The sequence below is a fragment of the Pleurodeles waltl genome, chromosome 3_1 (genome assembly GCF_031143425.1).
Source record: "Pleurodeles waltl isolate 20211129_DDA chromosome 3_1, aPleWal1.hap1.20221129, whole genome shotgun sequence".
NCBI classification, from domain to species: domain Eukaryota; kingdom Metazoa; phylum Chordata; class Amphibia; order Caudata; family Salamandridae; genus Pleurodeles; species Pleurodeles waltl.
Genome location: NC_090440.1, coordinates 1,627,019,739 through 1,627,045,110, shown reverse-complemented (window position 1 = coordinate 1,627,045,110; position 25,372 = coordinate 1,627,019,739). Strand labels below are relative to the sequence as shown.

General features: G+C 43.2%; 1 protein-coding gene across 1 annotated transcript in view; it reads left to right on the top strand.

Annotated features, from left to right (window-relative positions):
• The window catches only part of ABCB11 (ATP binding cassette subfamily B member 11), a 443,062-nt gene that overhangs the window by 400,561 nt on the left and 17,129 nt on the right, over positions 1-25,372 (top strand). The window contains exons 27-28 of the mRNA XM_069225280.1: positions 17,243-17,449; positions 21,314-21,460. Of these exons, the coding sequence (XP_069081381.1) occupies positions 17,243-17,449; positions 21,314-21,460 (354 nt within the window). The remainder of the gene's footprint in view (positions 1-17,242; positions 17,450-21,313; positions 21,461-25,372) is intronic.

Sequence of the window (25,372 nt, the reverse complement as noted above, 5' to 3'; positions counted from 1 at the left end):
GAAACATTATCACAGCTGGATTTGGTACTACAGGGCAGCATTTAATTATTATGTCATTTATTTTCCTCAAGTCCTGCACAATTCGGACCTTTCCACTTGGCTTTATTAGTCCCATAATTGGTGAATTACATGGACTGCTTAACACTTCTTTCAGTACTCCCTGCTTTACAAACTCATCAATGAGTTGGGCGACTTTCATGAGGGTGTCTTGTGCCATATGGTACTGTGGGGTCTGGGGAAAGGTTACATTGGGTTTTACAGTCACTTTCACTGGTTCCACTCCTTTCACCAATCCCACCTCTTTTCCTGTCATATCCCACACTTCTTTTCTGACTGTTTCCTGTAACTCAGCTGGAATATCTGCTTCAGTGATCATCGGAAAAAGGGTAATCAGAGGATACTCTTCATCGATAGTCTCCATCTCATCCCCTTCTACACTGTCCTCTTCTTCCCCATCACTGTTCGTCTGAATTCTAATTCCATCGTTCGAACACATAATCGAACATCCCAATTTGCACAATAGGTCTCTCCCTAACAGTGATATCGGGCTTGAGTCACATACCACAAAATTATGTGACCCTTGATAGTTACCAATTCTGACTTGTACTGGATCTGTGATTGGGTTCGTCAGGTACCTGTTTGCTACTCCCACTACTTGAACTGTTCTCCCTGAAAGTGGCAGATTTGGCACTTCAATGCTCCTAACAGTTGAACGTGTAGCTCCTGTGTCAACCAAGAATGAAACGCGATGACCCATGACTCTTCCCTCCACATACGGACCCTTTTGATCAACTTCCAAAGATGCTGCAAGCACACAATTTCCCTCCTCATCTCAACTTCCGCTCTCCCATACATCGTTTATTCCATTCTCGCTGTGTAGTGGGAATTGGTGTACTGTGTCATTTTGACTCATTGCCTGACCCGTGACCTGTTGAGGAAGCATTGCTTGCTGCTGATTCATTGGTGCTAAGGGTATTTGCATTTGCTGATTAGGTACCATAGGAAACTGCTGTTGCATTGGCTGCAATTGTGTCATTTGCACACGAGGCATTTGCACCTGTTGCGGTTGCATGGGTTGTAGACCCTGCATCTGGTTTATATTGTTTTGAAAATTTGGGTTCGGACCTCTCAGTTTCGGTCCTCTCATAGTCTGAAATGCATTGACATCATTGTTTTGCTGACCTACACCTTCCTGCACCATCATTGGGCACTCCCGTTTACAATGCCCGACGATTCCGCACGTGTGACATGGCATCACCTTCTTCATTGCCTGTATACCATTTGGAATCATAACGGTATTCAAATCAGGACCATTATTCACAAACCCTCCTCGGCCTCTGCCTCTCATCTGCGGCTGAAACATAGCATTTCCCTGTTGCTGCTGCTGCGGCATCTGTTGTTGAAACCCTTGCAAACCTTGTAAGCCTGTCTGAGCTGCTCTGAGCTGCATCACCATCACCTTTTCCTTCAATCTTTTCTGCTTTGTCTCAATCTCATCACTGCAGTATTTTGCATAATTCAACACTTCATCGATCGACTTTGACTGCCAACAAATCAAATGCGATTTAATCATCTGGCTAATTTCGGGTCTCAGCCCTTCCACAAACCTGAACACAAAATGGAGCATGTCCTTTGGCTCAATCGTTTCCGTGCCACTGTAATTTTTGAACGCTTTCAACAACCTCTCATAATACGCATGTATAGATTCTTTAACCTCTTGAGCGGTCCTGTCAATCCTTTGCCAATCCACATTTTTCGACGCAACCTTGGTTTTCAAGTTTTCGATCACCTTATGGTATAAACTCATTACCATAGGTGATGGCGCACCTGTGTCCCTATCTCTCTCTGGTTCACTCGTCGGCCAACCTACAGCCCTTTTACAATCTTCCCACAAATCAGCCGGAACCACAATTTCAAATAAGGTATTCAGGTCTTCCCAGAGACACTTCGCGAGTTTCACAAATCAATCCGTTTGTTGATACCACTCAATCGGTTTCTCTCTTAGTTTGGGAAAGTCATCCGTAAAGGATTGAATATCGCACCTATGCCATGGTACATGCACAAGTTTTCCCCCTGCTGTCTCTCTCATTGGTAACATAGTTATGAGATCGTCATTCTGTTGTTTTTTCTCACTTCGTTCTGAAGTATTTTCCTTCTTTTTATCCTTTTTCTTGACCCACCTGCTTTCCCACTTGTCCAAACATCTCCAAACCTGTGCGCTCTGCAGTATCTCTTTAAGGTGTGTTTTCATCCCTGCGGATCTCATGTGTTCAAAATCTTTTGTCTCAAAGTCTAACCTGTAACTTCTGCTTAGGTGTTTGGTCTTACCTATATCGATCTCGTTTCTGTCTGCAATTTCTTGTAATTTCTTATGTATGTTGCTCACTTCTCTTGTAATCCTAGGGCACATGTACCTCAGTTCTTCCTCTGTGTATGATTCCAATCTGTTCAAACCCATTGTTCCCTCTACCAGTTCATCTGCCTCCATACCCAACCTTATTTTATTCAGGTATTCTTCTCCCTTCCCGCTTGATGTACTCTGTGGGGAGTTCAGGCTGTTGAACCATTGTGTCAACTGTTGCGCGTTCAGTCCCATCAATGTAGCAGTTACATCAACTGCCATCAACGGTTTCTGTAATGTTTCAGTCTGTGAGGTTAACGGTACTAATAGTGGTGGATGTGACCTTACCACGGTTGACGGAGCACAAATTGGAATTGGACTGAATTCCGACAAGGACCCAGATCCATTTGGCAGTGCCGCTATCGGAGTTGTCTCTGGAGTGGTTTCTATGCATCTCCTCCCTGTCCCATTCTGTATCATTAACCCTTGGTCGCTGGTGCCTGATTTTGCCTGTATGTACAGTGGTACTGGTGGACCTACAGTGATAGGTAGAGATATCGCGTCTGGATTCTGTCTGTTCCCCGAATTCTGTGGCATGTTAATCCCCACATTGTGGTTCATCATTGCTGGCATACCTAACTGGCTTTCTACTACTCGCACTTCTTGTGTCTGCTTTTGGGGCATCGAGAACTGTGTTGATTCAGCTTGAATCAATGTCGGTCTCTGATAGTTTTGTCCTCCTTGCGCCATTGAATCGGAAGTCATTCCCACATTATGCTCATCGCAACAGTGCCTTTGAACCTGTGGCTGATAGTTATCAGCAGGTTTCAATGTTGGCACGTCTGGGTACATTCTCTGAATCCGTGGTATTCGTGGTGAGAAAGGCATGTCAGAGCTGCTCGGCCTCTGAGATCTTCTCAAATTTGGTGTTACATTACCCTGTATTGGTTCTGGAGGGGCAGTACTAATGCTTGAGCCTTTTTCGCTTTCCACATATGGCGGTGGGCGATCATTCAGCAATTGTATAATGAACTCCTCATCATCTGACTCGTCTCCCCTTTTCGAGTTTCTATTGCTCTCTCCCTCTCTGGACTGACTCCTGTTTGTCTTACAGGTGGCTTTCCTTCCTTCCGTCTCCGCTTCCTCGGCAATCGCTGGAAACAATTTAATTCCCTGCAATACGTCTGATCTCCAAACCTTTTGTGTGCTGTCCCATCTAGCATCCGCTAGTGTCTTTTCTACTTTTCTTATTCTTGTCTCAAATTTCTTTTGTTGTTGGTTTTTAGCTCCCAAATTGCTAATGCCTCAAACTGTGCTGGCCTTGGAGGTACTTTCATGTCGTATAGCGCAAATCTCAGATTTTCTAAAACCCTTAGGTTAAACGACCCGTGGATAGGGAACGCTACACTTCCATGTTTTTCTGTTAATTTGCACCATTGCTTTAGCCATAGACATGGCGCTACACCCTTTTCTTCAATGACGATGTAAGCTGGTGTACCCTCAGGCGGTGTTTCTTCTCCTACATTTGCTTTAATATAAACGTCTCCCCTAATTCCCGGAATACTCTTCGCTTGCCTTTCCCCTTCCGATTGCGCTTCACGGACTGCGTCCAATCCGTGCGCGACCCTTCTCACCAACCGACCTATCCCAGCGCGGCTCCTAGTGACGTCACACTCACACACTGCGGCTGACAAAGTCCCGCGGCTTGTCCTCTTTTAATTCGGCTTCACTCATAAAATGATTTCTGCAATATAACGCAAGCACTGAACCAAAAGAATAAAACAGATCTGTCGGTTTACTACAGGAAAGGTAATACAATCGCTTCAGAAACCTTAGGGATTTTTCACTAGCCTCAGCAGTTATTCCATCTTTCTCGGTTTCCCACTTTCGCAAGCAAAATTTGACCCGCAAACTTTACTCTCAACTGATCAATGAACTATTCTAGTGCACTTTAGAATTCGTCAAATCTCAAAGTCGAAATTTTCTTTCACTCTGCAACATTCATACCGACTTGTTGACCACGCCCGATCAACCTATTAATCCGACCAGATCACAACATCAAACAAGTGTCACATACACTTTTCAACATACTCCGGAGTCTCTTGACCTCGCAGGGCCCGTCTCAACATCAACAACCACGTGGACAATTTTTCTGCTCAAAGCGCTACACACACATGAAGTTCGACGACTTCCCTACTCTCACACCTTTGGAGGAACACTCCTCTAATATCTTTTAACTCCTTAAATCCTCACAGACTTCTCAATTAATCTGCGGCGATAAGCTGTGCAAGCGCGAAACCCTAACTTCACTCATACCGTCACTAGAAATGCTGAGACCATTCTCATACCTCCATGTTCCTCATTCGCAAGCTCCGAGATCCCGGGACAGTCATTGGGGACTTAGGGCATCATCATCTCTCCAACTTGTTTTATCAAAGAAAATTCTAACCTGACTCTGTCTATTGTTCGGATGGGGTCCCAAAGGGCGAAACCATCAATCTCTTCTACCATCTACTGATAACGCGTCCAGCCCTTATAAGTTACCTGTACCTGGACACGTTGGAGGTCGGTGAATCTTTTAACCGAGTCGGGCTCTCCTCATCCTCAATAGTCGAGTCACTCAGATCAATAATCAATAACTGTTGTAATCGGTAATCAGTACTCAATTAATAGATCAATATAATACATCAGAAATCAATAACAGTTGGTATTTCGGCGCACCATGACCTTTCAGTCATGAATAACCACACCAGTTTATTAGAAGTTAGTGGATTTATTTCCCTATATTAACAAAGCTAGCACGATATACATATGTCTCAAAACCAATTGATATATGTATATGAACATTACTAGCTGTCCATAACGGCGGAAGAAACGCAATCTACGTAAAATCTGGATAATGATACACTCCGTTATAGCAATGCAAATCACCAATGTGACTAACTGTATTTGACTAATTGCATACATTCGGTCAGCATAACAAGATTTCAATTCTTCATGATACATTGAACGAATACCTCGACTAACCTCTAATTAGCATTGGCATGTGGGACTTCATGCAAAACGAATTTAGTCAACACAAATTTGGAAAACTTCTAGCTAGGACCCTATCAAAATAGCAGTTGGTACCTAGAAGGAAAAACACAATGCATAATACATTTATCCTTTCATATTTACCAAATACAATCAGCATTCAAGAAAAGTCTTTGTCCTTCAGGTACCGGTTGATCAGCATGGGGCAAATTTCAAAGGGGCAAAGTTAAGGGCAAGTTTCCTTGCAGCGGCAAGGAGAATGGGGCAAAGTTACTGCATGGGCAAGATGGGGGCAAATCAAAGTTAAAGTCTCTAGGGTGAGAATTCTTAAAGTCTCTTTCTCTCAGATAGAGAAAAGGGCATCAGTATGTCGTCCAAAATGGAGTCTGGCATCAGGCTTCAAACTGGCATCGAGGAAAATGGCTGACTTCTCTTTGTCCGGTGGGTTTAAGTAAGAAACATTCCAAATTCTGAAGGGTCTTCCATTGGAGGGTTCATAGGTTGGCTTCAAATTGTCCAATCAAAAATTGTCTTTTACTAGCGCCCATTTATGCATACACTGTCCTTGGAGCCTTGGAACACAAATTATATCATGGTTTGCCAATTATTTTACTATCTGTACCTTCATTGTCCGCACCTGCAGAGACTGACCTTGTATCAAAGGGGATGTAACCGGCCTAGCACGAAACCTTGGAGATAAGTGTACCAGCCAGTTTCTACTGGAAAAATACAACTTCAAGCAAGAATATATGTTTCATTAGTTCAAGGAAAAAAATCACGCAGTTAGAATTTGAAACCAAGCAACAAGGCCAAAGCCTGTACTAAATTTAAGCTAAGCAAAACAGTTTTCAAACAAGAAATCATGGCATATATTTGCGATTATGACGGATTACTACATTTTTAATACTTCATGATTAATAAAGCTCGTTTAGAATGATGGCGAACTACCCCGAGGGCACATTTTTCCCCGTACATTATTTCTTTTACTAACATCGCTCTATATTATATGTATTGATTACGCGGTGTGCATGGATATATGTCGGACCTTCTTTTTCTGCGTCATCACTAAGCAGGTGTATACAAGTGGTACGCCATGGTGACGCTGCAATCTAGGAGGGTCAAGCCGCATGAAAGGGATAATCCTCAGATAAATGCCTACCCAAGACTATTAAAGAAAATATCGTACAAGTTGGCTTCTTCAGTTCTCACGTTTATATATTTGCTCAAATATGAAAACTATTATTACAGAAAGCAAAAAGTTAGACTCAGAATGTAATTATTAAAATGCAATACACCTTTAAGAAAGTAACTAAGCCGCAGTACATTTGTGAAATAAACAAATAATAATAAGCCCTAATACAAAAAGATCACATTGCATCTAGTCCTCTCTAAATACAAAAAGAGAATTAACAAATGAGCATGAATGAGTTAACTGGTTTCTAAAATAAAACACAGCACTTTTAAAAAATGTGCAAGGTTGCCATAAAAAAAATATCTAGAAACAAATCACAGGGAAACTGTCGAACTAGCATTAAGCATCTCATAAGCAACGGAGGAAAAATGCGTAATACAGATAATACTTAAAGGTTACATACACAGCAGCAATCACATTATTAATTTCAAAAGTACATCTTTTTGCACATTATTTCCATTATCTGTTAATACACGATTAGTTGAACCGAAAAAATCATACTTTTTATTAAAACAAAAACAAATGAAAACAAATAACTGCTGCTGCACATTTATAATATCGACATGGCAACAGGAATTGCTCCTTTGCTTAAACAGAGACTGGGCGAGACCATTACTAGTTGCTGAGTTTTGCTGATTTTTTTAAATGCAAAGAAACACACTAACATGCACTTATGAAGATGTGGCTTGGTGCAACCTGGCTATGCTAACTAAAGCAAAATTATGTTGGGTATTATTATTCATTTTCTAATAAAAACTATATTTTACACATGCCAAAAGCAAAACCATCAGCACCAATCTGTGCCCCTCCACTACTGTTCCACTACCGCAGCTGGAATATTGTCTGTTTTTTCTGCTAACTCTCCTAGCCTGTGCTACTCCATGACCAGGTTGATAAAGGTAAGACGTGTTGTCACTCAACTCCTTTCTAAGTGAGATATTGTCTGACATTTATCATATTGTAGGATCCTATTTGAAAAAAAATGTTTCGAGCTACTAAAGATAAACCCCGCTTTCCTCCCCAAAAAATGTTGCCTCACCTATTCTCTCCAATTAATTTTTTCATTTTGCACCTCCAAACATTTACTCACCCCTCAAGCATGCCATTGGAATTCAAGATTTCCATTTTGGTAAAGATCTAGTCGTGCTACACGGAGTTCCACAGAGTTTGGGTAAGGTGCGCTGTTTGCACTGACTTTCAGCACAGGACTTTCTCCCGCACTTTAAAATCAGTGCAAACAGCATCACGTGGAGCGCCAGAGGGCGCTAACTTCTTTTTGCCGGTCGAGTAGATTTTCTACCCAAGCAGAAGCTTTTTCACTGCGAGCAGCAGCTTTCTCATCACGATCGGACATGGCCTACCGCAACCACTCATGTTCAGAAATCTTGTTCGACAACTTAGAGGTTTTTCTGGCTCGCACTCACCAGCTTAATGTTGGTGAGCGCGAGTGACAGAAAATACTACGCTCTGTCTCACTTCGCTGAGTTTTTCAGAACTCTGCAGTCCACGCGGACTGGGGAAAACTCTGCGAATCTGCTGACGGAGCAGAATTCTTCACCCTCCCCTACTATCAGGACATGCAAAAAACACAAGTACATGTCCTGCCTTTTAAATACACTGCACCCTGCCCATGAGGCTACATAGGGCCTACCTTAGGGGTTCCTTACATGTACAAAAAGGGAATGTTCGAAATTGGCAGTTTAAACTGCCCACACAGACACTGCAATGGCAGATCTCAGCCATGCTTACAGGGCTACTCATGTGGGTGGCACAATCAGTGCTTCCGGCCCTCTAGTAGCATTTGTTTTACAGGCCTTGGGCACATCTAGTGCACTTTTCTTAGGGACTTACTAGTAAATCAAATATGCCAATCATGGAAAAGCCAATTGCAAATGCAGTTTACACAGACAGCACTTGCACTTTAGCACTGGTTAGCAGTGGTAAAGTGCCCAGACTATAAAAACCAGCACAAACGAAGTCCAGCACACAGTCAAAAATACAGGAAGAAGAGGCAAAAAGATAGGCCATATCACACCAAGGATGCCAGGTCTAACATTGTCCAAATGTGTCTCTTCTTTTAATTGTGTTTTTTTTCTCTATATCAATGGATTTTGGCCTGTACACTTATTAATGGGCCTTTTCGGGACAAAAACAGAAAGGCCTCACAAATATGGAACTCAGTGCAATCAGTGCAAAACTTTTATTGCATCAAGGTAGTTTACTGCACAAAAATTATCTTCCGGAATACCAGAACTGTGCCACTTCTAAGTTGAACATTTGTTTCCCGAACTGGTCTGTTAAACTGTTCATGGTTCATCCTTTATCTAACTTGCTCCCATCAGCCCTCAAGTCCACCACTTTTCTGGGCCAACTGTGTCTCTTTTCCCTTACACACATCAAATGTTTTGCTATCAGAAGATGATCCTGGTGGTTGAAAGTAATAGAGCAGAAAGTTACAGCCTCAAGAAGAGGTGAACAAGGGTACCTTTTTTCCACTATTAAGGCTCTTATATACCAGCTAACCCAGCTGAAAAGCGGCATTGTGTAATTTAGTAACAAAGGTAAAGAGTTCTGCCCAGGGTAACAGCCTCAAAAGAGAATGTTATAAAGATGCCAGAATTCAATGTTTCAAAGACAATTCCTTAACCATTAGCCATATTCATGAGAGATGCTTAAAATCCACCTGTATCAATAATCATTACTAGAAAACAGGTGTAACTTTGATATTTGTACAGAAAAGTGTTTCACATTCAGCAGATATTGTAATAAACATATCTACTGAAAGGTGGCCTTTACTAATCAATTACAATTTGAAAAGAGTTACAGTAAGCAGTTTCAAGCAATCTATGTTCATGTGGTCCAACTCTCTCATACATCAAAATGCCCTTTCTGAATCCATTGTGGGTTGTACGGCGTGGTATGGACCAGATCTCCCCAAAAAAACTTGAACGTCTAAAGAGAGTTGCGAAACCCACAGTGCGTCTGAGGCGGGAGTATCAAGAGTCACATTCAGTAATGTAAAAAGTATAGAGAGACGCATTGTGGATTTCGCCACTCTCTTTAAACAGTAAGCAATTTGCTTACCGAGGCATAATACAAGCAGTCACATCTGTGGATGTCGGACGACTTTGGACTGCCGCCGCCTGCAACCGACTCCGTGATCTTCGCTGGAACGCAACGACTTTTGCAGGCCCAACGCCGCTGCAGCCCCACTGAAGTCTGCACTAGAATGAGGGTCCTTGCTTGAACAGGGGGTAATCTGACTGTCAACCAAAGACCCTGTTTCTAACATTGGTGATCAGCGGTTGGGATTTGGACTTGTATTTGTACTTGACATACAGTGATTAAGTGTACACTACTGTTTTGAGTTCAGACCACTACGTGACCACATACTACTTGTCTTGTGATTCTGCTTTTTGTTCTCTGATGTCCTCCTGGAAATATTGCTTATATTTTTGGACTTTGGGTTTTGGTTGTGAAGCCTTTGCAGAATGGAAGTCAATTTCTGGCACCTATTTATGTATAAAAAGTGGCAGCTTAAAGCATTCTGCATGGAAAGGGGACTGGCTGGGAACAAGAAATCCAGAAGGGAGGATCTTGAGTCAGCCCTGTTTCAGTATGAGTTGAAACGTTGTCAGGCAACACCACCAAATGAGTCTGAGGAGGAGGACTACTTTGAGGAGGAGGGCAGTGGCCCTAAGAAGGGAACAGAAAGCTCGAGTCTGGAAGAGCTAGAAGCAGAGCTTGAGAGGGCTGAGGAGAAGAGAGCCTTAGCCCTGGAAAAAGAAATGATTGCAGCTCAAGAGCTGAGCTGTGAAAAGCTGAAGCTGGAAGCCATGAGGGCTGAGTCCCGTTCAGATGGTGGTGGCAAAAATCTTGTATCCAGTACTGCTGAAGAAGTGCACATGCCCAGAGATGTGGTGCCCTACTTGAAGGAGGGAGTTAACACACACCAGGAGGTTCTGGGGTATGAGGTAGTTCCAGTGTTGCACAGGGTCCCTGAGGTATATTGGGGAACTGGCATGGGGAGTCATATTCCTAATAGTGGGAGGGACACTCTACAGACTCTATGTGAGAGTGACAGGGAGAAGGGTTCCCCCCAGGTAGAAGTCCTGATTATGGAGTGTGAAGACATCCCAGAAGAGTGTGGGTTGAGCGTCAGGGACAGTCAGGTACTGTCTCACCAGTCTCAGGAGGGTGAAGTGGGGTGCTTTTTCAAAGCAGAGTCACTGGATGGTTGAGTGAAGGGTAGTTTGGTTAATTCATGTGAGGGGCTGTGTGATGTAATTGCTGGAGAGCATATGTCTAGTCCTTATTTTCCAGAGCTACGCCAACACCAGGTGGAGTGCGAGTTCTCTGACCCCAGGGAGCTTACAATGGAGGCAGACTTCTGGGTGACTACCAGAGAGTCTGAAGAGGTATTTGGGGGTGCTCCTGAGAGGAGTGGAGGAGTGGTCTAGGTATTTCCCAACCAGGTGAGGAAGGGAAGGATTGCAGTGCCCCAGGTAGGTCCCAGTGTAGTGGGATGGGTGAGGGACCCCATGTCCAGTCTCAGAGGAGAGGGAATGGGGATGGGTTGAGGCCCAAGGTGCCCGAGATCCAGTCCCAGGTCCAGGAGCGTTCCATGAAGGAACACCAGGAGGGGAGCCTAGCCTGTACCATAGGGCCATCTGTTGAGGGAGACCCCACAGTGTCAGGAGAACTTGGGGGGCAGCTGTAGCCAGCGTCCCACCACTTCTGGTGTCTGGCAGTACCACTACTAGTGAGGGGGTGCAGAAGTCCAGACAGAGGGTTGAGAGGGGGTCGTGGACCACAGTGGAGAACCTGGAGGGTCAGGGGTCAGCTCTGAGAGCAGAGCCCCCCAGGAATGACCTTGGTGAGACCATTTCTGGGTTGGGGGAATCCATACTCTGTCAGATGGGCAGAGGTCAGGAGACCTGCGCCAGCCAGACTCTTGTGTGGCCCTTGGGGACGGAGTGTCCCTTAAAGTGGGTAAGTGTGCCCCCCTGGAAGTCCTGGTGAGCCAGGCAATAGTTCAACCGCAGGGTGGTGACTCTGGGTTGAATAATCAGGTTCAGGGGGTAGACTCTGACCTGGTGGGGGTGGGTATGCCCCCCAGGAAGTCCTGGGTTGCCAGGCATTGGTCCAGTCTGAGGGTAAAGACCATGGACTGGAAGATCAGGTGCAGGGAGTAAACCCTTACCTGAAAGGGGGGGCGGTTTGCCCAATCACCCCCCCCTCCCTCGTGTGATGTCAAGGGGTACTCTCCCTGAGCGGGGGTGCAGAACCCTGAGAGTAGGGGAAGGGGAGAGAGAGACTCACCCCTGACCCCAGTGTAATCTAAGGGTACAAACCCTGGATTGGAAAGCCATGTTCAGGGTGTCCCTCCTGACCTGGAGGAAGGGGCTACTGCTAACAGTGCCCCTACCATGTTGTCATCTGGGGGGGCCACTCCTAGTTGGGGGGTGCAGGACCCCAGAAGGGAGGGCAGGGGGAGGGAAGCCTCACCCGTGGCCCTAGTCCAACCTGAAGGTACAGACCCCAGGTTGGAGGACCAGTTGCAGGTTAACATCCCTGCACTGGTGGAAGAGTTGTGCAGGACTGCTTCTACAAGCACCCTGACAATTGTTGACTCTGGGGGGAGGGTACAGAGCCCCAGAGGGGAGGACCAGGGTCAGGTTGTTATCCCTGACCTGGTGGAAGGAAGAGTGGTCAAAGTGTGCCAAGCACCTGGGGCTACTGCCCCCCACTCTCCACAGTCACAGTGGTTGGAGAAGCCTGAGGTCGGGCTCTCATCCCTGACAGTTGTCAGGGGTCACTGTGGCTTGCTATCCTGGTGGACAGAGTTGCCCCTGGGGGGGGGGGAGGTACGGGAGACTCACCACGGGGTGGAGTTGGCAACACCACTGTGTTGGCCCTGGTCGTACTATCTGCCCATTGGGATACATCTGTGAGCAAAGTAAAGATAGGTGCTGCACAGATGGTATCTGCAGATGTGGGAAAGGGTTCCCCATGGGTTAGCTTAGCGGGCCCTGAGAGTATGGACAGAGGGATCCCACTGAAGTCAGGAAGGAGTAGAACTGGAACGTGCCCCTGCTGTTGTGGGCATGGGTCCTTGTTCTATCGCCCCAATCAGGGAAGTACATCAAGGTATTGATTGTTTTCCCCTGGCTTTAGGCTTGCAGGGGGTTTTGTTGGACTTTTTTGCTTATGCAGGGTCATCCCCAATCTTTTTGCCTCCTGCCTCCTATTTTTTTCTGACCTGTTGCTGTTGGCTTTTGAACTCTGACCACTTTACCACTGCTAACCAGTGCTAATGTGCATATGCTCTCTGTGTAAATTGTATGTGATTGGTTTACCCATGACTGGCATATTTGATTTACTAGTAAGTCCGTAGTAAAGTGCACTAGAGGTGCCAGGGCCTGTAAATCAAATGCTACTAGTGGGCCTGCAGCACTGGTGGTGCACTGGTGGTGACACCCACATAGCTTTGTAATCATGTCTCAGACCTTCCACTGCAGTGTCTGTGTGTGTAGTGTTAACTGTAAATTCAACTTGGCAAGTGTACCCATTTGCCAGGCCTAAACCTTCCCTTTTCTTACATGTAAGGCACCTCTAAGGTAGGCCCTAGGTAGGCCCAAGGGCAGGGTGCAGTGTATGGTTAAGGTAGGACATAAGGTAAAGTGTTTTATATGTCTTTACAGTGAAATATTGCTAAATTCGTTTTCACTGTTACAAGGCCTGTCCCTCTCATAGGTTAACATGGGGGCTACCTTTAAATCTGATTAAAGTGTAGATTCCCTTTGGGAGCGGATGGACATATGGAGTTTGGGGTCTCTGAGCTCACAATTTAAAAATAAATCTTTTAGTAAAGTTGAAAATGCCACTTTTAGAAAGTGAGCATTTTCTTGCTTAAAACCATTTCTGTGCCTCTGCCTGTTTGTGGATTCCCTGTCTGGGTCAGTTTGACAGTTGGGCTGGTTGCACCTCGCACTGGACAGTGACACAAAGGGAGCTGGTGTGTAGTCTGCATTTCCTGATGAGCCATCTGTGCTGGGGGGGGAGGAGTGGTCACTTACACCTGTAAGGGCTGTGCCTGTCCTCACACAATGCAGTCTCAGACCCCCTGGTTAGTGTCTGGGGCCTGGCCTGGGCAAGGCAGGATTTCAGATTCCAAAGAGACTTTACTTTGAAGTAGGCCTACTTCAAATGAGAAATTGGGTATAAGAAGGGCACCCAAAACCACAGGCTTTAGAATACTTCTGGAAACAACAGGATCCTCTGCTTGGAAAAGAGCTGAAGAGCTGAGAAGTGCTGCCCTGCCTGTGACTGTGCTTTGTGGAGCTATCCTGAAGTTGCTTCTTCTGCCAGAGTAAGAGGGCAAAGACTGGACTTTGTGTGCCTTCCATCTTGTGAAGAAATCTCCAAGGGCTTGATTTAGAGCTTGCCTCCTGTTGTTTGAAGTCTCGGGGACAGCAAAGAGCACCTGGAGTCTCTAGAGAGACTCCTGCTCTGACATGTGGTGCCCTATCCAGTCCCTGGGCCCTTGAAAGGAAAGCTGGTGGAAATCCAAGGAAATCGACTTCGGACGACTTCAGACCGCTGCCGAATCCGGTGACACCGCCTGCAACCGACACCGTGATCTTCGCTGGAACGCAATGATCTTCGCAGGCCCGACGCCGCTGCAGCCCCGCTGAAGTCTGCGATTCCGTGGAAGTTGCCGCAGCACGTCGTGACCGACGCCGCTCGAAGTGCGCAGATTCAACGTTTCGCACAGACGCCGCTATCCCTGACTTCGCGCATCAACTTGTTTTCACTCTTCACCAAAGGTAATGTACTTGGGGGTCTACGCGACTCCGTGTCCGGCGCCACTGGTGTCGGCTTGTTGGGAACGACTCTGTCACGACGCTGTGTTAACACTTCAGTGAAGCTTTTTGTGTTTCTAAGCACTATTTTTGAGTTTAGTCTTTAAAAATTCATAACTTGACTTGTGTATGTCGGATTTTTGTCATTTTGGTCTTGTTTTGTTTAGATACATATTTCCTATTGTTCTAAACTGGTGTTGTGTAATTTTATAGTGTTTTCCTTAAGTTACTGTGTGTGTTGGTACAAATACTTTACACCTAGCACTCTGAAGTTAAGCCTACTGCTCTGCCAAGCTACCAAGGGGGTAAGCAGGGGTTAGCTGAGGGTGATTCTCTTTTACCCTGACTAGAGTGAGGGTCCTTGATTGAACAGGGGGTAACCTGACTGTCAACCAAAGACCCCATTTCTAACAATAAGGATGGAATTCCCATTCTACTAATTGTAAGACGCAAACCAAATATGATAAGTAGGCCAGCAGCATTGTTCTGGCCAACAAGGAAATCAGGCGGTGCCCGATGAGCTAGTTTGTCAGAACAGTGTGTGGATCATTTTTTGGGTCTCGGCTTTAGACGGCGAGCATGTGCTGGCTTGAACTGAGACATGCTGTAATCTGTATCATGGGCTTCAGCCCACCCACAGGCTTGCCCTTTGCTGCCACCATTGTTGCTCGATTTTGCATTCTGTCTGTTTGGCAAGGGCATGAATACGTCATAGCTCTTCTGGGGTTTAGCCCCCTCGAGCGTACAGCCCAACTACTGTTACACATACTTAGTAGGCATTTCCTTCTATTGTTTTGGGACTCCTTTTTTTGTTGTGGGCCTACTTTACGGTCTGCTGGACCTTGATCTACACAGATGCTTGTCTCCAAGGTGAGAAATGCAATCAGAGTAAAATGATTGATTGCAATGATGAAGAGCAGGACCACTTATTGAAGATAACCAGGGAAGTAATGAAACCATTCTTGTACATATCACTCCTACAATTCTTTCCTGTGCCTTAACTCTCTATAAAGTGTTACTCATAAACATGGATGGGCCTTCAACTTGGTTCAGTATTACAAGGTTTTAGAAAATGTTATGGATGCAGAAGCTGGCAGGACATCAATAAATACTTAAGGTGAAAGTATTAGGATTCATTTCCTGAAGGTCTCAGTCCTAACTAGGACTGGGCGAAATATTCAAGAGAAATATACCCATCTGGAGAGTACAATCAGGCTTGCTCCATTGCTCTGTAGGTGGAGAATATAGAAGCCCAACACAATTGCTTTCAGGAGTACTGTGACGGCCAGGCAATGTATTTTCATGAATGATAATAATATTAGGCTTTTAGGCTAAATAGATTGCCCAGCCCCCTGACAGTGCTCTTCAAAGGAACTTCCCGGCAAGGAAGCCTGCATGCAGCACCTGTCTGCAGGGTCCTCCTAGAGCTCTCTCAGGCATGCATCACACATAAGCCTGCCTGGTGAGAAACTTGGTTTGATGCACTGGTAAGGGCTGGACAGTGTCATTAACCTAATGCAATGCCTATTAATTTTATTACATTATTCAAGGCCCACCAATGCTGCAAGGCATGATAACTCATAGTTCTATGCATTTCCTACACCACTGAACAAGGGATTTTTCTTCTGCTGGGTGTTCGGCCTGTATTTTTGTACCTTTTTCAACTCATGGCAGGCAGGTGCAAAACCCATGGAAATGGATGCTTTCAGTGCCACTGGAACTAAGCTACATCCAACTGGAAAGGCCCCACCAGAGAAAAAACAGCCTTGGGCTGCTTGTGTTCAAGGTAAGGGGAGAATCTGACCTGACAGTTCTGTCTGGACTATTCCTATTGAAGCATAATTGCGATTGATTTGCATATGGCTGAGTCCAAAGTGAGGAGACATGGTTTGCAAATAGGCAATAGGTTTGAATGTGGCTGGAGTAATTACCAGTGTCCGAGATTAATTCAGGCATTCCACCAGTTACACTTTCTGTATATGTGAGCGGTGGCACTATAACAAGGCTGGCTTGCGCGGAGCACAACTTCACACCAAATAGGATCTTTATAGAATCTCCCCTTTCCAGGACTATTCATACTATTAGACAGGGGTGGCTCCTCCATTAGGGCGGAGGAGCGTGATTCTCCCGGCAACATTGGCAGCTTTTGTCACACAGTTGTCAATGTTTTATTTTTTTAATTTAATTTATTTTAAATGTTCCCCCCTGCGCACGCCGCCCTGCCTCTTCCACGCCCGGCGAGCTGCTCCTGCTATTAGGCAAACTCAGAAATATCCCATTAGATGCGTGCTGCACCTTTCAGCACACATGCAATACATCGATTTGTTTGCGACATGAAAACATTTTGAGATGTTTATGTTGGCTTCCAGTAGGTATTATTTGGCGTGAAGTTTGATTTGGCTATTTTAGTAGGTTTATTGGGCTCTGCATCAAAACCTAAGGGTGTTTTGGCTGCTCGGCCATTGGCACATAGGGTCACAAAGGGGTTTATTGTGCTGAGATAAGGACACTTTCCACGTTGCTTCGTGCCAGCGCCAAGCCTTAGTAAATCTGGGCCGACTTTTTGAAAGTGTGTGGTCTGTGAATACATTTGAACAGGGACGAAAATGGTTTCACTTCACGGGGTTCTATATGTAATAAATTATTCAAAGATAAGGCAAATACAAATGGAATATTCAAGAGCACACTCTGCCTCCCTGCCCTTGAAAGTGATTTTAATTTTTGTGATGTGAATTTAAATTCGTCAAACATCATTATGGACTTTTATGACTGGGTAATAATGCCGTATTTTTGCTCTTTTCCCCTTGTCAGCTAATCGATGGGCACAACACAAACAACGTGAACGTCAAGTTTCTTCGATCTAAAATCGGAATTGTGTCGCAGGAGCCAGTATTGTTTGATTGCAGTATTCTTGACAACATTAAGTATGGAGATAACACCAAGGAGATTTCCATGGAGAAAATTACTGAAGCAGCAAAGAAGGCCCAGCTACACGACTTCGTAATGTCTCTTCCTGAAGTAAGCATATCTTCTATTAAGTTAGTGAGGAGTAGAGCAGTTGCAACATTGAAGGGCAAATTGGGTCAGTGACTTATAACCGACTGGAGCAGAGGCACCGATTGTGTGAAAAAGACCAAAGGATCACCAGAGATGAAGAAAACGGTAAATTTGAACCGGGCATAAACAGATAAACACATAGGTGGTCATTACGACCCTGGCGACTTCCACCAGGGCCGCGGGATGCAGTGGCACCGCCGACAGGCCGGCGGTGCCCCGCGGGGCATTCTCCCGCCGGTTTCCCGCTGCCCCCAAGGAATCCTCCAAGCCGGCGCAGCTTGATGCGCCGGCTTGGGGATTCCGACTCCCCCTCCCGCCATCCAGTTCCTGGCGGTTCTCCCGCCGGGAACCGGATGGCGGGAGGGGGAGTCGCGGGGCCCCCGTAAGAGGGCCCCAAAATGTATTTCACTGTCTGCCTTGCAGACAGTGAAATACGCGACGGGTGCAACAGCACCCGTCGCACCTTCCCACTCCGCCGGCTCGATTACGAGCCGGCTTCATGGTGGGAAGGTCGTTTTCCCCTGGGCTGGCGGGCGGCCTTTCGGCGGCCGCCCGCCAGCCCAGGGGAAAACTTGGAATACCCTCCGCGGTCTCTGGACCGCGGAGCGGTATTCCTGACGCGCAACATTGACGGGCGGCCTCCGCCGCCCGTCAATGTTGGAATGAGGGCCATATTCTGGAGACTTTATCGGTTTAAGATTGGCAGCATTTTACGGTCCGTTTCTAATTTACCTAATACTAAAAAAAAAAAAAAAAAAAAAAAAAAACACACTTGAAGCCCCGTTGGTCTTATTCGTCTGTGCACACGCACACTACCCTTTTATTCCGTTGTTGCCTACTTGTGTAGTTTCTGCTTCTAGTGACAACTTAATTTTCTTTTTTGGTGTCATATATGGCCATATTTGGGGGTAGTGCCACAATCTTGAATAGGAGTTTTACAAAGCAGACGCAGATTGGGCACAAGCATAGGGTTATACTCCTGTACAACTCATAGGACAGTGACATCCATCCATCCATGAGGAGTCAGTCAATGCTGGGTGAAGGATGATGTGATGAAATGTACTATAGTGCATTGAGGCTGGGGTGAGTTGGTATGCCAGATGCTATTCAGTGGTTTACCGATGGTTGAAGAGGATTAGAGGTTCATAAGTTGTTCTTAACCTTTTTCCTGAAAAACTAAACATTTGTAGTAATTTGGATATTCATAGAGATTTCTAGAGACAGCAGGAAATTAGTGTGATATTTAAGGGTCACTATTTGGGCAGTTTTTAATTGAGTGAGGGTTATTGGAAGATTGAGTGTGTTGCTTTATTAGGACAAATTGCTTAAGGAACGATGATCGTGTGTTTGAACTGTATTCAAAAGCTAGGGAAATAGGGAGTAGAATGAGCTACATATGATTAGAGAGAAAGTGTTGACAGTGTCTCAGAGACTACCACGAGCCGGGAGGATGAGATTGGAATTAGCATCCAACAATGGAGCTTCTCAAAGGGCCATGAAATGTGTGTTGAAGCTATTTAGACTGAAGTGGAGGGTGGTCTGGAGGCTATTTAAAAAATCTTCATTGATTTCAAGGGACTGAAAGAGGGAAAGTGATATGTTTGCGTGAGGGGAAGGAACCCAAGCAGTGAAATAATCCCATGACGATTAGCTCTGAGCTAATATCATATGACATGGGGTAATAGAAAACAGTTGTGTTACTTGACTATCAATATTTGGTCTGGGGTCTTGCTTGCCTTAAAGTTGTTGAGTCAGTGTCATTAGAAGACAGCCAGTGTCATCATGGAGTCTACTCAGTTGCCTATCAGTGGACCAGCCTCTGTCCTGCCACAGGGTGAAACATCGGGCCTTGCCTCCATTTTTGATGACTGAAAGGCCAGTATCTCTATATATTGTACAGAGGTAAGGATAGATACACGTCAAAGGGAAGATGAAAATACCGATCATTTTAGCATTTCACAGGCTTGGAAAAGATTTGCTGACCAGTTTAAGCAAAGCACCATTGTCTGTGATCTCCCTTGGAGGAATTATTGAATGTAGTGAAAGCCACATGAATCCAGAGTGGATTTTGCGTACCTGAAAAACTAATTCCTTTTGGATAGTCTCTGTTAGAACAATGCTCGAGGGAATTATTCATAAACATACAAATCTTCAGTGCTATGGCTGTATAACATGTCTGGCTCTAGGTATGATGCAAGGTGGCATATTGTGAGTTGCACGCTCAAGTATGAGTAGTTGGAGGTTCTCTTTTTGAAAAGAATAAACAACCTCCTCCATCTAGCCATCTTCTAGTAGAATCAGAACATCACTTTTATGCTGCTCCTTATACCATCAGTGATGTGGAAGTGAGGGTAGACACTCGATGACTGGTGTCCAACAGGTATGCACCATGTTATAAGAACATGTACATATTGTGACAGGTGTCAGTCAAGAACATATACTGAAAGTCCCAGAGAAAAGGCCACAACTGATGTTAATTGAAGCGGTTGCACAGTATGGAATAAGTCATAGTAGGTCGTGAAAAGGTCCCAGAGGTCCCAGGGATCTTGTGGGGTTCAGAAAGGCAGACTGAGAAGCAAGTGATTAGAGGCTAAGCGTGACTTACAATGTACTAGAGCATATACCTGAGTTACACCACCAGTGCATGGTGGAAGTGTGCTATGATTGCTAATCAAGAATCTCAACATGGAAATGGTAAGCAGGTCTTAATGTTAAATGTTCAAGATTTCTGAGCAATGTGGAGCTTGTGTAGTGGCACAAATCAGTACACGTGTTATCTCTGAGTACTCTCTAGTCTTACAGCACACACTTTGGCCAAAGAAAGTGGTCCCTTGAGAAGAAATATCTTAGGATGGTCTGTTTTATTCTTGTAATGACGACCCGGGCCACACCTCAAGCCTGAGATGCTATCTACTGATCCTGAGAGTGTAATTACAGGGATTTGATTGGATCTGCCAGACTACTTCCATAGGTCCTAGGTGTTGATAACCTTCTTGTAGCTGTTGGCATCTATCACAGCTAATAGACAAGACCAGTGTTCGTACATGTGCAAAACTTCATGAAAACAGCCAGCCATCTTTTAAGGAGGAGGTTGAATGCACTTTAACGGGCAATTCTCTCAAGTAGGATTAAAAGCACAACAGAATGACTGTTATCTACATTTCAGTCGACAAATAATAATAATACATTGCTGAAGCAAATTGTTTAACCATATGCTGTTAAAGTTCTTTTCCAAATGAAGCCCCACTTCTACCTGGCGAATGCCACGGTTCAGCCCTTATCACTTCCTAATGGCCCTTGGAAGGATGCTAAAAGTGGTCCTTTCCTGACACCACTCCACTGAAACACTGGACAAAAGGATATCAGAAAATGAACCCAGATGAAGGTTCCATACAGAAACCAGGAATCCAAGACAAGTATGGTGAATTGATACGCTTCAGGTGGACTCAAGGTTCTCACTCAAAGAAACACACACAGAAAGATCAGGCAGGGAAATGGTTTTAGAGCTGGACCCAGCAGCATTAGCTGTAAAGTTTGTCAAGGTACCTGTTTATGAACAGTTTGTGGAAAGCACTGTAGACGATAATTCAACTCTAGCATCTACTGTGGTTGGAGGTCTGTCTAGATCATCATACATCAGCTGGATCTGGACTGTGAAATATGAAAAATATAAAAAAGTACAAACATTGCAATTTCCTATTATTGTCTTGTATTTATGAAATCTAAAGTAGTTTCTTACATGTAGGGGGCACGTTTTGTTTAGAATGTTTATGAAATGTTGAAAAAGATATCACTAGTAATGGTACCATTTAAACTGTTTTTCAGAAATATAACACCAATGTAGGGGCACATGGATCACAGCTATCCCGTGGCCAGAAACAAAGGATTGCAATAGCTCGTGCAATTGTGAGAGATCCTAAAATCTTACTATTGGATGAAGCAACCTCAGCGTTAGACACTGAAAGTGAACAGGTCAGTGCTCTTAAAACTGGACAACATGAAATACTTACTTTAATACCACTTGTCCTCTCATAAAGAATCCAAATTCTCAAATGCTATGAACTTAGAGGTTGACTAATTCTGACTGCTGTGTCAACTCCACCTTTTAAACAACTGACTCCAGTTCGGAATCTTAAAGCTGCCTCAACATATCAACATCCTTTAAACTAATTTTACTATAGACTAAGGCTCGGATTTATACTTTTTTTGCACCTTTACCATAATTTTTTTACACAAAAGTAGCGCAAACCTACAAAATACAATTGGATTTTGTAAGTTTGCACCACTTTTGCATCAATAAATAACGGTAATGCAGCGCAAAAAATGTATAAATCAGGGCCTGAGTAACTGGTGCTTTAAATACCTTAAAATCTGAATTTGAATTGGGACAGCCAAGAACCTGACCATTGAGATAACCATACACTAGTCAATCAATCCAGACCGAAGCCCACACAGGATTATTATTTAGAAAAAGAAACAACAAAGAAATCTCTAAATCATCTGAAGATATCTCAACTAGTCTTTTGTGGCAGGCCAGTCTGCAGGGAATCAACAAAGGAAGATTAAAAAAAAACAAATAGAATGAGTGACTCCAGGACCTAACCAGTAAACCCTTTTCAGAAATTCGAATGGCTTTGATATAACTACCTCAAATAAGGTCCTGGATGCTCTCTTTGCTTATGTGTATTAAAGATTAAAAATGAGCAATTTCAAAACAGATATTTTATCTTGTCACCAGAAGCTGGAACTCTAAATGACATAATAAGAGCTAAATATTTTCAAGAGTTTGAAATTCAAAGGCAGCAACAAGCTTGACACAAAAGACAATTCAAGTTCCTGTATGAAATTAACCGCCACAATTATAACAGTGGGACTACAATGACTTCGGGTAATAACAGAAATCTCAGGAAGTCTTTCACATGTTTGGGAGATCGAAATTGATCTGAAATTAAACCAAGAAGAAAACTAGCAGCCATCTACAGAACCTATACCATCATAGCAACACTTAATTCAGCTCTCAACCAATTCACCATATTTTCTGGGCATCAGGTAAAAGTGACGATCATCTGTAAATTCAGGCCCGCCAAAAGTAGTTAACCTAAAAGCCATCAGATCAGCTGCCATTCTCTGGGTAAGGCTCCTAGATCATGCAACCTAGTTTATCTGATTGCCACAGTAGCCAGGCCAAATCAGGCCTCGCAGACAAAATAGTCCCCACTTGCCAGGTCCACAATATTGACTTATGAGTGAGTCTCATAAACTCCCACTCTGTTCAGAAACACTCCCCTGAGGTTCAAAACCTTGTCAGTGCAGATGATAAGACTAACTGAAACTCATTTTGTTGATTGTTCTGTCCCAATAAACAATGACTGGACGTACCAAACCTGCAAAATGCCATATTGTACCAGAAAAACTATCATACATGGTGGAATAGCCCATATTCCTGCCTCAGAACAGAGATGCCTCATATATTGTGAGACTCTTAAATGCGTAGTGTCCTGACATAACATCACCCCAGTTTGTTCCACCAGAAGACTGTCATTTTCCTTGACACATTCCAAAAACTATGCTTGCAGTCTACAGCACAAAACGTTCTGATAATGGTGAGATTTTAAAATGTGGGTGGAAACCTCAATACCAGAAATCCTGCAGGCATCTTATGAATATGTTAGCTGAGTCGACTTATCAATGGCAACCCACATAGATGCCCAAACATTCAATTTGGTGTTTTCCAAAAATTTCAGCCAACCTAATGGTACAATCTCAGAGCTGTCCTGATCATTGGTTAATATTCTTTAATCTCACAAGCATGATGTAATGATGAGGCATCCTAGTCAAATTTAACAAATATCACTTTTAAATTAGACTCTTCCAAAGGCATAGGTACAGAACATGTTTACAAGATGCACAAAATGGTTTGAGGGAACCCATCTAAACTGAAAATATTTCCCCGCAACATGACTGTTAACTCATCAAGCCTGCTCCTCTCAGACCAGTAAAAACATAATGTAGAATTAAATTATCCAATACATTGTTCAATGAAGAACTGGCTCAACTCAAAAGAACAAGCCTTAAAATTTGACAAAGGTGATAGGAGACATTAACTAATTCAGCCAAGATAGAAGGGAAATAAGTAATGCTTCATAAAATGAGGCACCACATTAATCTAGAGAGATCTTTGGCAGACTCTAAGATTCAATGAAGTGGTGAGTCTTGAAAAGTGCCCCTATACTTCCACACACCATTTTAATGACTTTGTCATTCTATAAGGCTTCCTCTACAGCAAACGTAGAAAGAGGAACATTCCTCTGGAAATAGTTTTTGTGCAGGAAGGTTTCACAGGAATCTTGCTAATTTTATTCAGTTTGTACATGCACTTCATGGACCTCTTGGAAGAGGTCCAGTGATAAGAGTCAAAGGTACACTCAATTAGGTAGGTTCTTGAAAGTTTCAAACAATATAAGAAACAGCTTTAACCATGTTTACCACTGAATGCAAGTACATATCCTCTGTTTCGATGAGTAATGACCAAACTACGTTTGCTTGATGGAGAATGTCATAAGTCTATCTCTTTTGAATAGCCATATTATCTAGGAAGTCCACCACCTAAGAACACAAAGGCAAAAAACAGGGATGTTTGGTTGAACACTGTCATGTCAATATCAGCCCACATCTAAGTAGTGTCAAAGGTGTCAATTTGTAATTTCCTTGCCCTGAAAGATCCTCCCCTGGCTCCACTAAACCAATTGTGTGGAACTCATGACATCTTCGGACATGGATCACTGACACAATATTAAAGTCAACAATATCGTGTCACACAAATATTGTGTCACAAATACTGTTTACCAAAATAGTTTGTCCCTATCCTTATAATGGTAAGTACAAAATGGCAGAAAAAATATTGTTTCACACTAATGTAGTCAAAAACATACACAAATACAGTTATTTGATATACGTATAGTTTACAGTGGTAAATCTTAAATATTTGAATACATATCATTATTATAATGTTAATTAACTAAATATATATAATAATTAATACTATAAATATATACTTATATAAACACACATACATATATATGTGTTTATGATCATATATATACAGATATCCATAATGTTACACAATTATTAAAAAATAATTTTTTGGTTTAATTTGTTATAATTTACTATCTTATTACTCTAAATATCTATCTATCTATCTATCTATCTATCTATCTATCTATCTATCTATCTATATATATATATATATATATATATATATATATATTTCTGAAAAACATTAAAATCACCAAAAATATAAAACATTAAAAAAACAAAAAAGAGGTATAAAAAATATATTTAAAATTTAAAAACAAATAAAATAAAAATATAAACAATTATTATAGTAGGGCAAGCATTGAAGTTTCAGAATAATAGATATACTATTTTCACTCCTGTTTATGCAACAGTAGAATAAGTATAGGACTTCAGAGGGATTGAAAACTTGACTTGAATTTTGAATTGAACAGCACTTGATGTGTAACAAAACAATATATAAAATCCCTGATAAAAAACATGGTCAGCAAGCACAATCTACAATGTATTAGGATATTTTTAAATTCACTTAGTAATCTGTTTTAATCACTACTAACCAGTTCTATGATTTTTCAACATAGATTTGTGACTGTATATTGTGGCACTTTACTGATGGAAGATGACAGCCCTCTTTACTAGGGTTCGCTCTGAAGTGGGTTTATGCAATATAGAAATAAACAAAAATATAATATGTTTAAACATTAAAATTTACAATTCATATCATGCCATTCTTTGTAGTGTAGAGTGTGAGATTTTAACATATTTTGGCCCCTGGGCAGAAATCATCTTAAACAGTGAAGTAGATCATAA